This window comes from Hypanus sabinus, chromosome 4, assembly GCF_030144855.1.
Source record: "Hypanus sabinus isolate sHypSab1 chromosome 4, sHypSab1.hap1, whole genome shotgun sequence".
Classification (NCBI taxonomy): domain Eukaryota; kingdom Metazoa; phylum Chordata; class Chondrichthyes; order Myliobatiformes; family Dasyatidae; genus Hypanus; species Hypanus sabinus.
In genome coordinates this window covers 96,779,769-96,798,902 of record NC_082709.1, presented here as the reverse complement: position 1 = coordinate 96,798,902, position 19,134 = coordinate 96,779,769, and the positions used below count along the sequence as shown (strand labels likewise).

The following is a 19,134-nucleotide window of genomic DNA, read 5'->3' as shown; positions in this document are numbered from 1 at the left end:
TGCTTGACTAATCTGTTGGAGTTTTTTGAGGGTGTAACAAGGATGTTAGACGAGGGTAAGCCAGTAGATGTTGTGTACCTAGATTTTCAGAAGGCATTCGATAAGGTGCCACATAGGAGATTGGTGAGTAAAATCAGAGCTCATGGCATTGGGGGCAGGGTTTCAACATGGATAGAAAACTGGTTGGCAGATAGAAAGCAAAGGGTAGCAGTGAATGGGTGTTTCTCAGACTGGCTGGAGGTGACTAGTGGGGTACCACAGGGCTCTGTATTGGGACCACAGCTCTTTACGATTTATGTCAATGATTTAGATGAGGGCATTGAAAACTATATCAGCAAGTTTGCTGATGATACTAAATTGGGTGGCAGTGTGACATGCGAAGAGGACGTTAGGAGAATACAGGGAGACTTGGATAGGCTGAGTGAGTGGGCAGATACTTGGCAGATGTCATTCAATGTGAATAAATGTGAAGTTATCCACTTTGGAAGCTGGAACAAGAGGGCAGAGTATTGTCTGAACGGTGTCGAGTTAGGTAAGGGAGAAATGCAAAGAGACCTAGGAGTCCTAGTTCACCAGTCAATGAAGGTGAATGAGCAAGTGCCACAGGCAGTGAAGAGGGCAAATGGAATGTTGGCCTTTGTTACAAGGGGAATTGAATACAAGAGCAAGGATGTTCTTTTGCATTTGTACAGGGCCCTGGTGAGACCACACCTGGAATATTGTGTACAGTTTTGGTCTCCAGGTTTTAAGGAAGGACATTCTGGCAATTGAGGAAGTGCAGCGTAGATTCACTAGGTTGATTCCTGGGATGGCAGGGCTGTCTTACGCAGAGAGATTGGAGAGATTGGGCTTGTACACGCTGGAATTGAGGAGATTGAGAGGGGATCTGATTGAAACGTTTAAGATAATTAAAGGATTTGATAGGATTGAGGCAGGAAATATGTTCCAGATGTTGGGAGAGTCCAGTACCAGAGGGCATGGATTGAGAATAAGAGGTCAGTTATTTAAAACAGAGTTGAGGAAGAGCTTCTTCTCCCAGAGAGTTGTGGAGGTGTGGATTGCACTGCCTCGGAAGACGGTGGAGGCCAATTCTCTGGATGCTTTCAAGAAGGAGCTGGATAGATATCTGATGGATAGGGGAATCAAGGGATATGGGGACAAGGCAGGGACTGGGTATTGATAGTGAATGATCAGCCATGATCTCAGAATGGCGGTGCAGACTCGAGGGGCCGAATGGTCTACTTCTGCACCGATTGTCTATTGTCTATTGTCTATTCCAGCATTTGTTGAACTGTTTTCTAAAGTTAGTATAGATTGTATTGGTCCATTACCAAAGACAAAAACTGGTTATCAGTACTTGTTGACTATTATGTGTACTTCGTCTAGATTTCCAGAGGCAGTACCACTTAGGAATATAAAAGCTAAAACTGTGACAAAGGCCCTTATAAAATTCTTTACTTATTTTGGATTACCTAAGAAAATACAAACTGATCAAGGCAGTAATTTTATTTCTGGATTGTTTCAACAGATAGTTTATAAATTGGGAGCTAAGCAAATCACTTCATCGGCATACCATCCAGAGTCGCAAGGTGCCTTGGAGAGGTTTCATTCTACCCTCAAGAATATGATTAGGACATATTGTGTGGAAAATGAAAGTGATTGGGATGAGGGTATAAACTTACTTTTATTTGCTGTAAGGGAATTGGTACAAGAATCTTTAGGTTTCAGTCCATTTGAACTTGTATTTGGGAAGAGAGTTAGAGGACCTTTAGCTTTATTAAAAGAACAATGGATTAGTGAGGAAATACATACTAATTTGTTGGACTATGTTTTGAAATTTAAGGACAGGTTACATAAAGCTTGTAGCTTAGCCAAGGAAAATTTAAAATTGGCTCAGGAGAAAATGAAAATTTGGTATGATAAAGAAGCTAGGATGAGGATGTTTAAGCCTGGAGATAAGGTGTTGGTTCTTTTCCCAGTGCAAACAAATATTTTACTAGCTAGATTTCATGGTCCTTATGAAATTGTGTCTAAAATCAATGATGTGGATTACATGATAAAAACTCCAGATCGTAGAAGGTCAACACAACTTTGCCATATAAATATGATTAAACCATATTTTGAGAAACAATCTGAAACTGTGACTGTTGTGGCTAGTGAGAATGAGTTTGATTTAACTAGGAACATGATAGATGATTCATCTGAATTTCATTCTAAATCCAATATTGTTTCTGTCAGGTTACCAAATTCAACCATTCTGGAAAATATTGATTAGAAATTAGCACATTTACAGCTAGAGCCAAAACAACAGGTGAAGGAATTAATTTTTAAATATAAGGATTTGTTTCCAGATGTTCCGAGAAAGAATACTATAGCTTCACATGATGTAGATGTTGGAGATGCCAAACCTATTAAACAACACCCATATAGGATCAACATAGAAAAATGTGAACTTGCTGAGAAAGAAATTAAATATATGTTAGAAAATAATATCAGACCTTCTGACTCGAATTGGAGTTTACCCTGTGTTATGATGCCAAAACCAGATGGTAGTATTAGGTTTTATACAGACTATAGGAGGGTGAATGCTGTAATGAAAACAGATGCATATCCAATTCCTAGAGTAGATGATTGTGTAGATAAAGTTGGAACAGCAAAGTTCCTTACAAAGATTGATTTATTGAAAGGGTATTGGTGTGTTCCATTAACGGACAGAGGTAGAGAGATTTCTGCATTTGTAACTCCATCTGGGCTATATGAATGTAATGTTCTTCCATTTGGGATGAAGAATGCCCCAGGTACTTTCCAGAGGATGATTAACTCTGTGATTCAGGGATTGAAAGATACTGATGCTTATATTGATGATTTAGTGACAGGAAATGATACTTGGGAAGCACACATTATTGCGGTGGAGAAATTGTTTGAAAGGCTTTCAAAAGCTAATTTAACTATTAATTTAGCTCAGAATGAATTTGGACATGCCACTGTGACTTACCTTGGTTAAGTTGTGGGTCAAGATAAGGTAGCTGCTGTTCAGGCAAAAGTTAGGGCAATTTTAGAGATTCCCACTCCAACGGGGAAAAAACTCTCAGAAGATTCTTGGGAATGATAGGATATTATCGGAAATTTTGTAAGAATTTTGCTAATGTTGCCCTTCCATTAACTAACCTCTTGAAGAAGAATGTGAAGTTTGTGTGGACAATGCCTTGTCAAGAAGCATTTGAAAAATTGAAAACTATGATATGCCAACAACCTGTGCTCAAGGCACCTGACATTGAAAAACCTTTTTCATTAGCTGCTGATGCTAGTGATGAGGCTGCAGGAGCAGTATTAATGCAAAGGAATGAGGGTGATGAGGTTGATCATCCAGTAGCTTACTTTTCTAAGAAATTTAATAAGCATCAAAGAAACTATTCGATAATAGAGAAGGAATTGTTATCTCTTGTTTTAGCTTTAGAATATTTTGAGGTATATGTTGGTACAACTCAAAAACCACTTATTGTTTATACTGATCATAATCTGTTAGTGTTTCTGAGTAAGATGAAAAACAAAAACAGAAGATTATTAAATTGGAGTTTGATGTTACAAGAGTACAATATTGTGATAACTCATATTAAAGGTAAGAGTAATGTGGTTGCTGATTGTCTATCTCATTGTTGAATGTACAATGTAATTTTTTTATGGAGTGGATTTTTTACAATTGTGACACTCCTACTGTATTGTGAGTTGTAAGATGTTATATGATGATACTGTATTGTATATTGTGTATGTTATAAAATTTATACATTTGTTTTTCTTGTAAATAATTATTAAAATTTTTGTTCTTGGCAGATCAAATTTTTTTTTGGAGAGAGGTGTTACGTACCCGTGACACGTGACAGTGGTGTACTTGTCACATGATTGGTGTTGAAGCTATACTGGACTTGAGGTAATGGTCTTGTGGTGGTGGAGTGATGTCATTTTCCCGCCAGTAGAGGTCATGTGACAGTTTTTTTTACAGGGTCTAAAAGCAGGACCCCTCCCTGTGAGGAGGGGCAGTTCGTGGCTGGATTTGCCATGTTGACCTCATGCCACTGCGTGATTTAATATCATGACGCAGTGTGGTTGAAAGATGGAGTTTTATTTAATGCCTAAAGTTTAAAAGGTCATTGCCAGCAGTTTCTATATAATACTGCTAGTTGAGAATCAGTGGAGAGTGAAGATCGGAGTTTGGGAGTTAAAAGATCGAGGAGAATCGATTTCGACGGTGAAACTGGTTTGACCTTGTTTGATCCTCATTCGGAAGGAATTTGTTGATTGTCCCCGTGTTAATCCCTGTGAATAGCAGAAAGGATTGGGAACAGTTTTGTAAAGGAAAGGTCAGTGCCTTCAAGCCGTTTCATTTCATCTTTGTAAAGTTCTTTGTGGGAAAAGTAGTTCGACTGGGAATCGCAACAACACGACGTGAAAGAGAATTTAAATCATCTTAAAAAGTCTCTCCTTAAATGGACTGTAAGCATTTTGAACTTTTGCAAACTACTTTGAAGAACTGTTTTTGCAACATCGCTTTAAGAACTGTTTAAGCTTCCTTGCTTTATGAACTGTTTAAGCTGCCGCACAGCAGCTGATTTCCGGTTACGTTAGTGATTTGTTTACTTTTGTGGGGTTTGTTTTCAGTGTTTAATAAATGTGTTATTTGTTATAAAAACCCCTGCCTCACTCATATATTTATTGTTGCTTGAATCCATAACACACTTCACTGAATAGCTCTTTCTGAGGCTTTTATTTTAAACAATTAACTCAATAAAGACATTGAGTCATACCCCAATACAACATGAAAACAGGTCCCTTGACTCAACTTATCCATGCAGATCCATGTAGCCCAGCACACTAGTTTCCATTTGCCTATATTTGACCCAAATCCTTCTAAACCTCTCCTACTCACATCCAAATGTTTTTATTGTACCTGATTCAACTACTTCCTCTGGCAGCACATTCCATATGTTCACTACCTTCTACATGAAGAAATTGTCCCTCGGGTACCTTTTAAATCTTTCCCCTCACCTCATTGTTAGTTCCCTTTCCTTGGGAAAAATACTGAGTGTATTTACACAATCTATGCCCCTCATGATTTTATATACCTCCCTAAGGTCACCTCTCAGTCTCCTACACACCAAAAAAATAAAGTCCAAGGCTGCCTAACCTCCCCCAACATCTCAGGCCTCATAAATCTTCACAGTTCAGGCTGGAAAAAGTATATGAACCCTTGTATTTAATAACTGGTAGAATCTCCTCTAGCAGCTATAATCTCCACCAAATGCTTCCTGTAGCTGCTGATCAGTTTTGTACAATGGCTAGGAGGGAATTTTAGGCCATTGCTCCATACAAAATTGTTTAAGTTCATCAATATTCAGGGATACCTTGCATGAACAGCCATCTTCAGGTCATGCTACACTATCTCAATTGGGTTAAGGTCTGGACCCCGACTTGGCCATTCCAAAACATGAATTTTCTTATTTTTAAACCATTCAGTTGATGATTTACTCTTATCTTTCAGATCACTGACTTGTTGCATCATCCAACTTCTATTAACCTTCAGATGACAGACCACTACCTTGACATTCTTCTGTAAAATGTCTTGATACAATTTTGAATTCATTGCTTCCTCAATGAATGCAAGCTGTCCAGGCCCTGAGGCAGCAAAGCAGCATCAAACCATGATGCTCCTTCCACATGCTTCACTGTTCAGATGAGGTTGTTGTTGGTGTGCAGTGTCCTTCTTCCTCCAAACATATCAATGTGAATTTCTGCCAAAAAGTTCAGCTTCTGTCTCATCTGCCCATGGAACATTGTCCCAGATGTGTTATGGAACATCCAGGTGGTCTTTTGCAAACTTGAGATGCTCAGTAACATTTTTTTGTAGTTTCCTCTGTGGTGTCCTTCCATGAACACCATTCTTGTTCAGTGTTTTTCCTATAGAGGACACATGAACAGAAACTTTAGCATGTTCTAGAGATTTCTGCAGGTCTATTGCAGTTACCCTAGGATTCTTTTTTATCTCCTTCAGCATTGCACATTGTGCTCCTGGTGCGATCTTTGCAGGATGCCAAATCCTAGGGAGAGTAGCAACAGTACTGAATTTCCTCCATCTGTAGACACTTCCTCTTACTGTGGACTTTCAGGTCTTTAGAAATTTCAATTCTAGGCACTCATTAGCTGGTTGCTACTCTAGGCACTGCACACTCATTAACCAGCTGGTACTCTATGCTTCCACAGCTGACCTCTGGGTGTTGGGTGGCTGGCTGGCTGGCCGAAGTTCTCAAGGTTTTCTGGGAGAATCGGTAGGGTAGGTCTGCACCAGAGTGCAGGTCTCAGCTAGTACAGCTGCTTAGAACTGGGAGAAAAATCTGAGGCCAGGGAGTAATCCTGTCATAGTCCCAATCATTAATTCCCTATCCTGCTCCTAATTTTCTTTGATTATGCCATGGTCCTGATCGTTAATTTCCCTAATTGCTTCCAATTCTCTTTAATAATGGCACACCTGGCTTCCATCAAAGACTCAGTATAAGAACATCTACATCACAACCACTAATTGCCAGTTTGTTGGTCTTTTTTCCTGTGAGTAAACCATGTTTCCTGACTGCTTAGAACCATTTGCTCTAAGTTTAGCTCCAGTTTCAAAAGTTACCTACGAGACTCTGTTTCTCTGAGTCAAGGCTCTGTGCCAAAAGCTCTGTGTCAAGGTTCCATATCAGGGATCAGTGTCAAGATCCCTCCTGCTTGCTGTTGGGCGTTTATGCCTGTGTAAAACACCCAAACTCAATCTCCGTGCCTGTGCCTGTATTCGTTCATTGCAACAGAACGAACTGACCACTATGGATCCAGCAGACATGAAGACCCTACAACAAGCCCTTGCCAGCGAGGGCTCCCTACAGCGTCTGTACAATCAACTCCACAGGGATGTTCTGGACAACCTCTATTCCAGGCATGGGCAAACTACGGCCCACGGGCCATATGTGGCCCGTTAAGCTTTTTAATCCGGCCCGCAGAACTTGATGAAATTATATTAATAAACCTTGTTAATGTTTTTTCCCCGCAATTCTGGCGTTTTCCCAATAGATGACGCACTCTATATACATTGACCTTTGTTGAGGTGCAGCGTATTACTCCACATTTGCGCTTTACTCTTTGTTCGGCTCGACCTATTTGTGTGAACAGGCGTTCAGCGTCATGAACATCAACAAAGCTAGCCACAGATCCAAGTTAACTGACCAACACCTCAGATCCATCCTGAGAATCGCCACAACAAAACTAAATCCAGACTTTGATGCGCTGGCTAAAAAGGGAGACCAACAACACTGTTCCCACTGAAATTAAAAATAAGTTTCTTCGTTGTGTTATGTAAAAAATGCATTTGAAAATATTTTTTTCAATAAGCCTTACATGTTACATGTCATTTCTGTTAAGTGATGGACATGAGTAGTGCGCAGGTGCACGTACGTTCTCAAAATAAGAAATGCACTCCTGATCAAATAACGCACTCCGCATACTGGCGTGCTGTCACTGTTCTGTCTTTGTGCTGGTCGTTGTTGAGTTTTGGCACAGGGGACAATTGAATAAGAAGGAGCAGGACAAGTAGACCTGCATCTCCAACTGTTTTTGAAATAAAGACAGTCAGGAGGAGAGTGATGATGATATCTTGAAGGATAACAGAATTTTCAGTGCTTTAAAATAATAACTGTTACTATTATAAAAAGCTGTATTTTATTCATTTAATTTTCAGTGTTTTAAAAGTCATTTCAATAAATAGCTAAATACCATGGGGCTTCAAGACAGATATTTTATTGTAATGCATTTGTTCATTTTCAATTGAAATTAAAGCACATGTTTTCTACATTTCCCATGATATTTTATTTTCTCTTATGAGGTGTATTACCAAAACGCTCCGTCCATCTGCTCCTGGTCCAGCCCCCCTGGTAAAAAGGGCAATTTTACGAGTCATGGAGGGGATTTCATAATTCAGTTAGATTGGAAAAATCAAGTTGGTGCTGGATCTGTGTAATGCACCAGATTTTATTAGGGAGCTTAAGGTAAAGTAACCCTTAGGAGGAGGTGATCATAATATGATAGAATTCACCCTGCAGTTTTAAAGGAAGATGCTAAAATCAGTGAGTATTATGGTGGAGTAAAAGGAACCACAGGAGCTGACCGAAGTTGATTGGACTTGACACAGCAAGGATAATGGCAGAAGCATTCTACAAGGAGGATGAGGCAACTGTGGCTGACAAGGGAAGTCAAAAACAATATAAAAGCAAAATATATACATTCAAATATCAATAATATAAATACAATACTGTATAGCAAAAATAAGTGGGAAGCTATTAAAAACCAACAGAAGGCAACTAAAAACCATTAAGGACAGAAAAAGTGAAATCGATCAAAGTCAGCATGGTTTCCTCAGTTGGTATTCTTTGCAGAAGTAGCAGGCAGGATAGACAAAGAAGAGTCAGTGGATGTTTTTTACTTGCATTTTCAGAAGGTCTTTGACAAGATGCCTCACATGAAGCTGCTTAACAAGAGCCTGTGATATTACAGGAAAGATATTAGCATAGATAGAAGACTGGCTAACTGTCAGGGCACAGAGTGGGAATAAAGACTGGCTGACTGACAGGAGACAAGAATAAAAGGGGTTTGCTGCTGGTGACTAGCTGTGTTCCGCATGGGTCAGTGTTGGGATCACTTCTTTTAATGTTAAATGTCAATGATTTGGATGACAGAATTGATGGCTCTGTGGCCATATTGGTGGATGAGACAAAGATAGGTGGAGGGGCAGGTAGATTTCAGGAAGTAGGTAGTCTACAGAGGGACTCAAGACAGATTAGGACAGTGGTTTCCAACCACCGGGCCGTGATGAAACGATATGATTTGGCGATATGAAACGATATGAGTCAGCTGCACATTTCCCCATTCCCTGTCACGCCCACTGTTGAACTTGAACGCATGCGAGATCATCACTGCAGTGATACCCTCACACCAGGGATCACTGGTTCACCTCGGGTAACCGGCTGGCGAGAAGTGCCGTTGCTACAGACCTGGAGCGCGGACAGATGGACGCCACCTCTAAACCTGTTTAGCACACCAAATGTTCGTGGGGAACCCGGTGCTAAAATATTTGCAGATGACCTAATTCGGGTTCAGGGTTTTGTAAGTAGCAGAGCAGCTACCTCGCTGCAATCTACTGAAAAGTCATCCCTCAGGCCAAACGTTTGTTGACCACTCTCTCCGGACTGCGACCGCCACAGCCCCAGTACGGGGACCTCCAGCCCTTACCTTGTCCTCTCATTTTATATGTTCATAGGAGGAAAATATGCACTGTGTGTTTAATATTAAATTTGTTAGATAAACCCTTTTAGAAATGAAATTGAGTGTATTAGCCACTTATAAGTGACTCATAGTTGACTTATCACCTATATTCCGGTCGTGGTTAACACCACCCCCCCCCCCCCCCACAACACTGGTCGGCAGTCCGCAAGAATATTGTCAATATTAAACCAGTCTGTGGTGCAATAAAGGTTGGTGACCCCTGAATTACGAGAATGGACAAAAAAGCATCAGATAAAATATAGTGTAGGCTTGGACTACTTTCTAAATCAGGATCAAATTTGGAACTCAAAAGTTCAAAGGGATTTAGGAGCCCTCATGCAGGTTTCCCAGAAGGTTAACTTGCAGGTTGAATTGGTGTTCAGAAAGACAAGTGCAATTTTCGCATTCATTTCAAGAGAACTAGCATTTAAAAGTAAGGATGTAATGCTGAGGCTTTATAAAGGCATTGGTCAGACCACACGTAGAACACTGTGAACAGTTTTGGGCCCCTTACCTAAGAAAAGATGTACTTGCATTGTAGAGGAGATTCACAAGAATGATCCCGGGAATAAAAGTGTTAAGGTATGAGGAGCATTTAATGCCGTTGGGCCTTCAGTCGCTGGTGTTTAGAAAAATGAGGGGAACACACTGAAACCTATCGAATAATGAAAGGCCAAAATAGAGTGGATGTGGAGAGGATGTTTCCAAGAGTGGCTGGTTCTAGGCCAGGGGGCACAGCCTCAGAATAAAAGACATTCCTTTGGAACAGAGATGAGGAGGAATTTTTTTTAACCAGAGGGTAGTGAATATGTGGAAATGCCACAGATGGTTCTGAAAGCCAAATCACTGGATATATTTAAAGCACAGGGTGATAGGTTTTGGTTAGGAAAAGCGTCAGAGGTTACATGGAGAAGGTCCAGGAATGGGGTTGAGAGGAACAATAAATAGCCATGATGCAGAGCAGACTCAACAAGCCGAAGGGCCTAATTCTAATCTTATGGTCTTAAGGTGAGTGTTTTCCTGACTTCCTCTTCCTTAAGTCCACAATCAATTCCTTGGTCTTATTGATGTTGTGTATATGGTTTTTGCTGTGAAGCCACTTAACTAGATGATTTATCTCTCTCCTCTATGTCTCTTTATTGCCATCTGAGATCCTGGCAACATCAGTGGTGTCATCAGCAAATTTATAGATGGCACTTAAGGTTTCCTCAGAACATGCAGTCATGAATGTATAGGGAGTAGAACAGTGGGCTATGCATGCATACTCGAGGTGTGTTCGTATTGACTGTCAGTGATGAGGAGATTTTATTACCAATCTGTACACACTGTGGTCTTTTGATAAGGAAGTCGAGGATCCAGTTGCCCATTCTCCTAATCTAAGTCCTCCTGTAACTTCTCTACTTCCTCAAAGCTACCTGCCCCTTCACCTGCAAACTTTGCAACAAAGCCATCAATTCCATCATCCAGCAAACACAAGGAAATCTGCAGATGCTGGAAATTAAAGCAACACACACAAAATGCTGGTGGAACGCAGCAGGCCAGGCAGCATCTATAGGGAGAAGCACTGTCGACATCTCGGCCCGAAACGTTGACAGTGCTTTTCCCTATAGATGCTGCCTGGCCTGCTGCGTTCCAATTCCATCATCCAAATTATTAACATATAATGTAAAAAGAATTGGTCCCAACACAGACCCCTGAGGAACACTTGTCACCAGCAGCCAACCGAGAAAGGCTCTCTTTATTCCCACTCTTTGTCCTCTGCCAGTCAGCCAGGAACTGTTCTAAAAAACCATCCTGTAGGCATTCTTCAAATTTCTTCTCTTGGGATCCAACACCAATGTGATTTTACCAATCTCCCTGCATATTGAAATCCCCCATGACTATAAGGACATTTGCACTTTTTGCTTGCCTTTTCTATTATAATTCGTACCCAACATCCTGGCTACTGTTTGGAGGTCTGACATAACTCACATTAATGTCTATTTACCCTTGCAGTTTCTTAACTCTACCCACAAGGATACTATGTGTTCCAATCCTATTTCACCTCTAAGGATTTGATTTCACTTTTTACCAACAGAGCCACTCAACCCCCTTTGGCTACTTGCCTGTCCTTTTAATACAATGTGTATACTTGGATGATTCTTTCAGCCGTGACTCAGTAATGTTCACCTTGCCAATTTCTCACAGCACTATAAGATCATCGATCTTATTCCATACCATGTACATTCAAATGTAACACCTTCAGTCCTGTATTCATCAACCTTTTTGATTTTGCCCCTATGGTACACTTCACTGACTGCTATTTTATCCTATCATCTACCTGTCCTTCCTCAGTCTCACTACACAACGTATCTACCTGTATACCAATTGTCCCATCTTCAGCCCTATATCTCCGGTTCCCACATCCCTCCTCTAGCAAACCTGCCCACAAGGATGTTGGTCCTCCTCATGTTCAGGTGAAAAGTCTTTTATGTATAGGTCATACCTCCCCAGGAGAGATCCCAATGATCCAGAAATCTGAACCCTGGCCCCTGCACCACCTCCTCAAACACTCATTAATCTGTATTATCATCCTGTTCCTGCCCTGACTAGCAAGTGGTACTTGAAGCAATCCAGAGATTACTACCTTGGAGGTCCTGCTCTTCATCCTCTTCCCTAACTCCCTACAATCACTGTGCAGGGTCTCTTAACCCCTTTTGTCAATGTGATTGGTGCCAATGTGCACCATGACCTCTGGCTGCTCACCTTCCCACTTGAAAATGTTCTGCAGCCACTCTGATACATCCAGAACCCTAGCACCTGGGAGGCAACAGCATTCCAGCTTTTCTTTTGCTGCCACATAACTTCCTGCCCGCCCCCTTAACTATCAAGTCTTCTATCACTATCATCTAGCTAACTTTAACCTTCCCTGTTGAATCTCCTCAGAGCAGGCCACAGTTCCACTGACTTGGCTGTTGTTGTGTTCTGAGATGTTATCCTCTCAGCAGTATCCAAAAGGGTATACTTGTTGCTGAGACGAAAGGTCACAGGGAAACCTTGCACAGACTGCTCAGTCCCCTTACTTCTCCTGATGGTCACCCATCTACTATCTGAGGCCTGCACTCTGGGTGTGACCACCTTAGTTGCATATTCATGGTGTCATCCCACAACTGTAACAAAAGGGGTATATTTTAGGTGTCTAGATTTTAGGACAGATACTAGCATTGAATATTCAAAGGGGTTCTGCTAGTTGAGATGTGCTACCATTGTAAATACATAATTCTGTAAATTTACCTGTTATGTGTGCTTATAACAATTGAAACTATAGTTAATTATTTGTTGTTATCATGTTGAAGGAATATAAAACATCATGTCAAAAGAGAGAGATTCTATTGGATCATCTCTGGATTGTCCTCCTTAAGGTTTGCTGTGAATAAAGACCGTTATATTTCCCAATTCCAGCTTTTGTGTGGCTCAGTTTTAGCCAGTCGCAACATTTGGTAGAAGGTAAAAAAAAGAGAAAATTTGCAGATGATGTTAATCCAAAGCAACACACACAAAATGCTGGAGGAATTTAGCAGGTCAGGCAGTATCTATGGACAAGCGTAAATAGTCGACATTTTGATACAAAAATGTCAACTATTTACTCTTTCCCATAGATGTTGCCTGACCGGCTGAGTTCTTCCAGGACTTCATGTATGTTGCCAAAGAAAACAAAACTCCGCCATAGTCAGCCCAAAGCCCGGCCCTTGAAAGGAGGAGGGTTGGGCATGGGGCTAACAACTTATTTACAGAAACTTTAAAGACCTCACCTCTGAAAGAGGATGGATGCTCCTGAAAATGGACTACACCTGAGGACAACTTGAAAGACTGGCCTAAGACATAGGGCTCTGGCAAGCTACTGTCGGTGCCTATGCCGCAGCAAGGGTGATTGGCTTAAGTAAGTAACTAAGAAAAAAGAAAAGGGAACAGCCAGTGTGGCAGGCATCCTCAAAAATATTGTTTGTTTTCCTTATACAACACACTGTGAAGATGGACTAGGTGGAAGGATGTACTCAGCAGTCTTTGCCACTCTGCTGGTTCTGTCAATCCATAACAGAGCAGTTCTGTATAGTGTTTCTATAGAAATTCCAGAGAATCCTTGTGTACAAGCCAAAGTTTCTCAGTTGCCTAAGTATACATGCTGTTATACATGTGATCACCACGTCATTGTGGAAGGGCTAGGTGAGATCGCTCGTGATCTACATGCCAACTTTTTGCAGAACAGACCTACTTCATTGAATTCAAAAACTGGGTTGATAATTAAATAAATACTCCAATTCTAGCCCATGAGGCTTCAACATCAAATTGCAGAAATATTTTCCAATGTACACAAGGGTATATTTCAAGTACTTTTTCTCAGATATCTATAACCATGCTTTATTGAAGTAGTAAATTGGACCAGACATTGGCTTTGCAGGAGAAGCCAGACAGTGCTTGTTTCTCTGATTGGAGGCCTGTGACTAGTGTTGTGTTACAAGGATCAGTGCTGGGTCTGTTGTTGTTTGTCATCTGTATCGACGATCGGGATGATAATGTGGTAAACTGGATCAGCAGACTAGGGGTTTAGTGGACAGTGAGGAAGAATATCAAAACTTGCAGCGGGATCTGGGCCAGCTGGAAAAATGAGCTGAAAAATGGCAGATGGAATTTAATGCAGACAAGTGTGAGGTATTGCATTTCCATATGACCAACCAAGTTAGGTCTTAAAAAGAGTGCAATAGATCAGAGGGATCTGGGAATATAGATCCATAATTCCTTGACAATAGTGTCACGGGTAGATAGGGTTAAAAAGAAAGATTTTGGCACATTGGCCTTCATAAATAATGTATTGAGTACAGGAGTTGGGATGTTATGTTGAAGTTGTATAAGACGTTGGTGAGGCCTAATTTGGAGGGTTGTGTCCGGTTTTGGTCATCTACCTACAAGAAGGATGTAAATAAGATTGAAAGAGTTCAGAGAAAATTTACACAGAACTTGACAACTTGAGTAAAGGGAATGGTTGAATAGGTTGAGTCTTTATTCCCTAGAAGGTTGAAGATTGAGGGGAGATTTGATAGAAGTATACAATATTATGAAAGGCATGGATAGGTAAAGGCAAGCAGGCCTTTTCCACTGAGGCTCGGTGAGACTACAACTCAAGTTTATGCATCAAGGGTGAAAGGTGGTATGTTTAAGCAGAACATGAGGGTGATGTGGATCGAGCTGCCAGCGCAAGTGGTATATTTGGGATTGATTTCAAAACTTAAGAAAAATTTGGATAGGTGCATAGATGAGAGGAGCATGTAAGGCAATGGTCCGGGTGCAGGTCAATTTGATTAGGCAGATTAATGGTTTGGCACAGACTAAATGGGATGAAGGATTTGTTTCTGTGCTGCAGTGTTCTTCAAGGACTTTTTACCTTGCTATTTCATGTTATCTATTTATATTTGCCTTTACAGTTTGTTGTCTTCTGTACTCTGGTTGATTTTTCTTTGATCCCGTTATAGTTACTATTCTATAGATCCACTGAGTGTGCCCGCAGAAAAATAATACTCAAGGTCGTATGTGGTGACTTACAGTATATGTACTCCAATAATAAAAAAAACTTTGAAATTTGAAGTTTTGACTTTATTGAGAAAAAAATACAGTAGGAACATGTTTGAACACTAACCTTTTTCCAGAAAGGACCACTTTTCTTTTTTTTCTATTGTTTTATAGAAAGTGTATAAGAAGATGTTAGGAAAGTTCATTAATAATTTTGCTGCTTTTCAGATGAAGTATATATACAGACTCAAGGCTTGATAGTTCAAATGGCTTCCACAAAATACATCAAAGAAAAATTGTGGACATGCGCACAGATAGTAATTTTTTTAAACAGCAAGTACAGATTACCAAGTTGGAAGACAGGTTATGAAAATCATGGATCATTTCAGATCTGGTTACACGGCTTATATTTCAACATCAACCTATAGAACACATTGGTACTTAAGTTTCAGGTGAAACTTAATGTGTGTGCAAACTTCAAATAATATCCATAACAATTTAAAAACCTATCCATGCCTGCACAGTTTCAGGTGAAGCTCAATGTCTGTTCAAATTTCAAATAGTATCCGTAATAATTTAGAAACCTACCCATGCTTGCACACCAATACAAAACAAAACAAACTGCCCACCAAAACCATGCCACAAGGCAATATGATATGTACAATTATGAATCTTGGCTAAGAGACCCTTCACAAAGACAAGAAGAATTTAAACACCATTTGTATAATACCACAGGAATTTATTTAATCACCTCAAACTGGCAGCTGGAAATGGACATCCACTTGGGCCTCCTTTGCCAATGACATGATTTCTGAAAGTTTTATAACCTGCGAGTAAAGACAATAGTTTTTAAAAGGTTTTACCTTATACATAACTTTAGGTTATGCAAAACTTAAAAAAATCAGTTTTCAACAATGATCCTACAATGTACCAGAAAATTGTTAATTCATTTCAGAGCTCCTTTCTCTTATTTACATGCAACATGGGAGCTCATTCAGCCCACCCCAGATGTTGAAGCACCACCTTGATTAATTACCCCAATTTAGTCCCTGTAACCTGTTTTCTCCATCTCGCTCACACATACCTTTCATTTCCACACCCACAGGGGCAATTTACAGTAACAAATTAACCTCCGAACCAGCATACCTTCATCACATGGAAAGATATTGAAGGACACAGTGGAACCGCACGCAGTCACAAGGAGAATACGCAAACTAACACATACAGCACTGAAGGTAAGGGTCACTAAATCTGTGAGGTAGCAGCATGAACTGCTGTACTGTGCCATCTGCTTTGTCATATGAAATAGAAACACAGAAACATAGAAAACCTACAAGCCCTTCGGCCTACAAAGTTTTGTCGAACATGTCCCTACCTTAAAAATTACCAGGCTTACACATAGCCCTTTATTTTTCTAAGCTCCATGTACCTATCCAAAAGTCTCTTAAAAGACCCTATCATATCCGCCTCCACCACCATTGCCGGCAGCCCATTCCACGCACTCACCACTCTCTGAGCAAAAACTTTATCCCTGACATCTCCTCTGTAGTTACTCCCCAGCACCTCGAACCTGAGTCCTCTTGTGGCAACCATTTCAGCCCTGGGAAAAAGCCTCTGACTATCCACACGATCAATGCCTCTCATCATCTTATGCACCTTTATCAGGTCACCTCATCCTCTGTTGCTCCGAGGAGAAAAGGCCAAGTTTACTCAACCTATTCTCATAAGGCATGCTCCCCAATCCAGGCAACATCCTTGTAAATCTCCTCTGCACCCTTTCTATGGCTTCCACATCCTTCCTGTAGTGAGGTGACCAGAACTGAGCACAGTACTCCAAGTGGGATCTGACCAGGGTCCTATATAGCTGCAACATTACCTCTCGGCTCCTTAATTCAATTCCACGATTGATGAAGGCCAATACACTATACGCCTTCTTAACCACAGTCAACCTGCACAGCTGCTTTCAGCGTCCTATGGACTCGGACCCCAAGATCCCTCCAATCCTCCACACTGTCAAGAGTCTTACCATTAATACTGTATTCTGCCGTCATATTTGACCTACCAAAATGAACCACTTCACACTTATCTGGGTTGAACTCCATCTGCCACTTCTCAGCCCAGTTTTGCATCCTATCAATGTCCCGCTGTAACCTCTGACAGCCCTCCACACTATCCACAACACCTCCAACCTTTGTGTCATCAGCAAACTTACTAACCCATCCCTCCACTTCCTCATCCAGCTCATTTATAAAAATCACGAAGAGAAGGGACCCCAGAACAGATCCCTCAGGCACACCACCAGTCTCCGACCTCCATGCAGAATATGACCTGTATACAACCACCTTTTGTAGACCACAACACCCGCCTTCTGTGGGCAAACCAGTTCTGGATCCACAATGTCCCCTTGGATCCTATGCCTGCTTACTTTCCCAATAAGCCTTGCATGGGGTACCTTATCAAATGCCTTGCTGAAATCCTATACACTACATTTACTGCTCTTCCTTCATCAATGTGTTTAGTCACATCCTCAAAAAATTCAGTCAGGCCCTTTACAAAGCCATGCTGACTACTCTTAATCATACCTCTCCAAATGTTCATAAATCCTGCCTCTTAGGATCTTCTCCATCAACTTACCAACCACTGAAGTAAGACTCACTGGTATATAATTTCCTGGGCTATCTCTACTCCCTTTCTTGAATAAAGGAACAACATCTGCAACCCTCCAAATCCTCTGGAACCTCTCCTGTCCCCATTGATGATGCAAAGATCATCGCCAGAGGCTCAGTAATCCCTCCCTCACCTCCCACAGTAGCCTGGGGTACATCTCATCCGGTCCTGGCTACTTATCCACCTTGATGCTTTCCAAAAGTTCCAGCACATCCTCTTTCTTAATATCTACATGCTCAAGATTTTCAGTCTGCTGCAAGTCATCACTACTATCACCAAGATCCTTTTCCACAGTGAATACTGAAGCAAAGTATTCATTAAGTAAATAATGCTGGGCTGCATAAATCGTAATTCTCCTGAATTCTGATGAACTTAAAAACAGACAGACTTTATGCTATTCAAAGTTTGCTCTTTCAATGAAAGAAAATAAATTGGGAAATGTAATATTTAAATTAAAGTAAAAACCAAATGAAGAAATGGGTAAAGGAGAGGCAGTGATAAGATGGGGTAGGAATCACAAAGCTGCACAAGAGTTTACTTTAATTGGAAGTGCTCCTGGTGTTTACTTATAGCCAATATTAGAAAAGTTACTCTTCCCTGAGAATGGATATCCAGATTATGATATTAGTAGAACAGTGGGTAAGTTAAAAAAAAATGCAGAATGTATCAGCTGTGGAATATTTTGGAAAAGAATCTGCATTTTCCAAATTCAGTTCGTTATTAAGATACAAACAATGACTTATTTCCCATCTCTTGCTTACCATTTTAGCTGCTTCATCTAAGTCATCACAGCCTAGGATCTTGAGACTGCTGGCAGCAATCAATGCTTTGGCATCATCAGCTTGTGTACCTGTATGAAGGTAATATACACTGAACAATTACCAAGCTTTTCCCTAAGGTATTTACATTTATGTTGAGCTTGTGTCAATTTATGTCCCAAAGTGCTCTACTGTCAGCTAGGTACCTTTGTTAATAGTTCACTGAATGCAAATGTCATTGTTAAGTCAGATCAGTAACTGTCCCTGAAACTGAATGTCTTGTTAGGCCATTTCAGGGGGCAGTTGAATCAACAACATTGCTACAAGTTTAGGGAGCACACAGGTCTGTATGGAAGAGCTTCTTTATAAGGACAACTGCTGTACTGTTTTGTTTAAACTAAAATCTGATCGTATCCTGGTTATCATCACTGATGCTTTTCACTCCATATTTAAATACAAACTTAAATTACCCATCTGCTATATAGAATTCAAATCTATGTTCTCAGATCTATAATATAGGCCACTACAACAGTCCAATAGTTTAGCCGCTCCACAGAATTCCATTGTAATTTTTTTTTTATTTAGAGATATAGCACAAAACATGATCTTCTGGCCCACTGAGCTGCACTGCACAGCAACCTATCGATTTTAACACTAGCCTAATCACAGGACAATTTACAATGGCCAATTAACCTACTACCTGGCATATCTTTGGATTGTGGGAGGAAACCCACATGCACATGGAATTGCTTACAGGGAATGCTGGAATTGAACTCCGAACTCTAATGCCCTGAGCTGTAATAGTGTTCATGCTACCATGATG

At 40.7% G+C, this 19,134-nt stretch overlaps 1 protein-coding gene across 9 annotated transcripts in view; it reads right to left on the bottom strand.

Moving 5' to 3' along the window:
- Positions 1 to 4,992: 4,992 nt before the first annotated feature.
- The window catches only part of LOC132393009 (succinate--CoA ligase [ADP-forming] subunit beta, mitochondrial-like), a 173,559-nt gene continuing 159,417 nt past the window's right edge, over positions 4,993 to 19,134 (bottom strand). For 6 of the 9 annotated variants that reach the window (XR_009511719.1, XR_009511722.1, XR_009511723.1 and 3 more), the window contains 2 exons: positions 18,315 to 18,403; positions 15,667 to 15,713 (listed from right to left, as the gene is read on the bottom strand). Coding sequence is in view for 1 of the 9 variants with exons in the window: in XM_059967694.1 (XP_059823677.1) it covers positions 15,639 to 15,713; positions 18,315 to 18,403 (164 nt within the window). In the remaining 8 variants the exon portion in view is untranslated. Of the gene's footprint in view, positions 5,953 to 14,955; positions 15,714 to 18,314; positions 18,404 to 19,134 lie in introns of those variants that run through there. The other 3 variants (XM_059967694.1, XR_009511729.1, XR_009511725.1) reach the window with 3 other exon arrangements.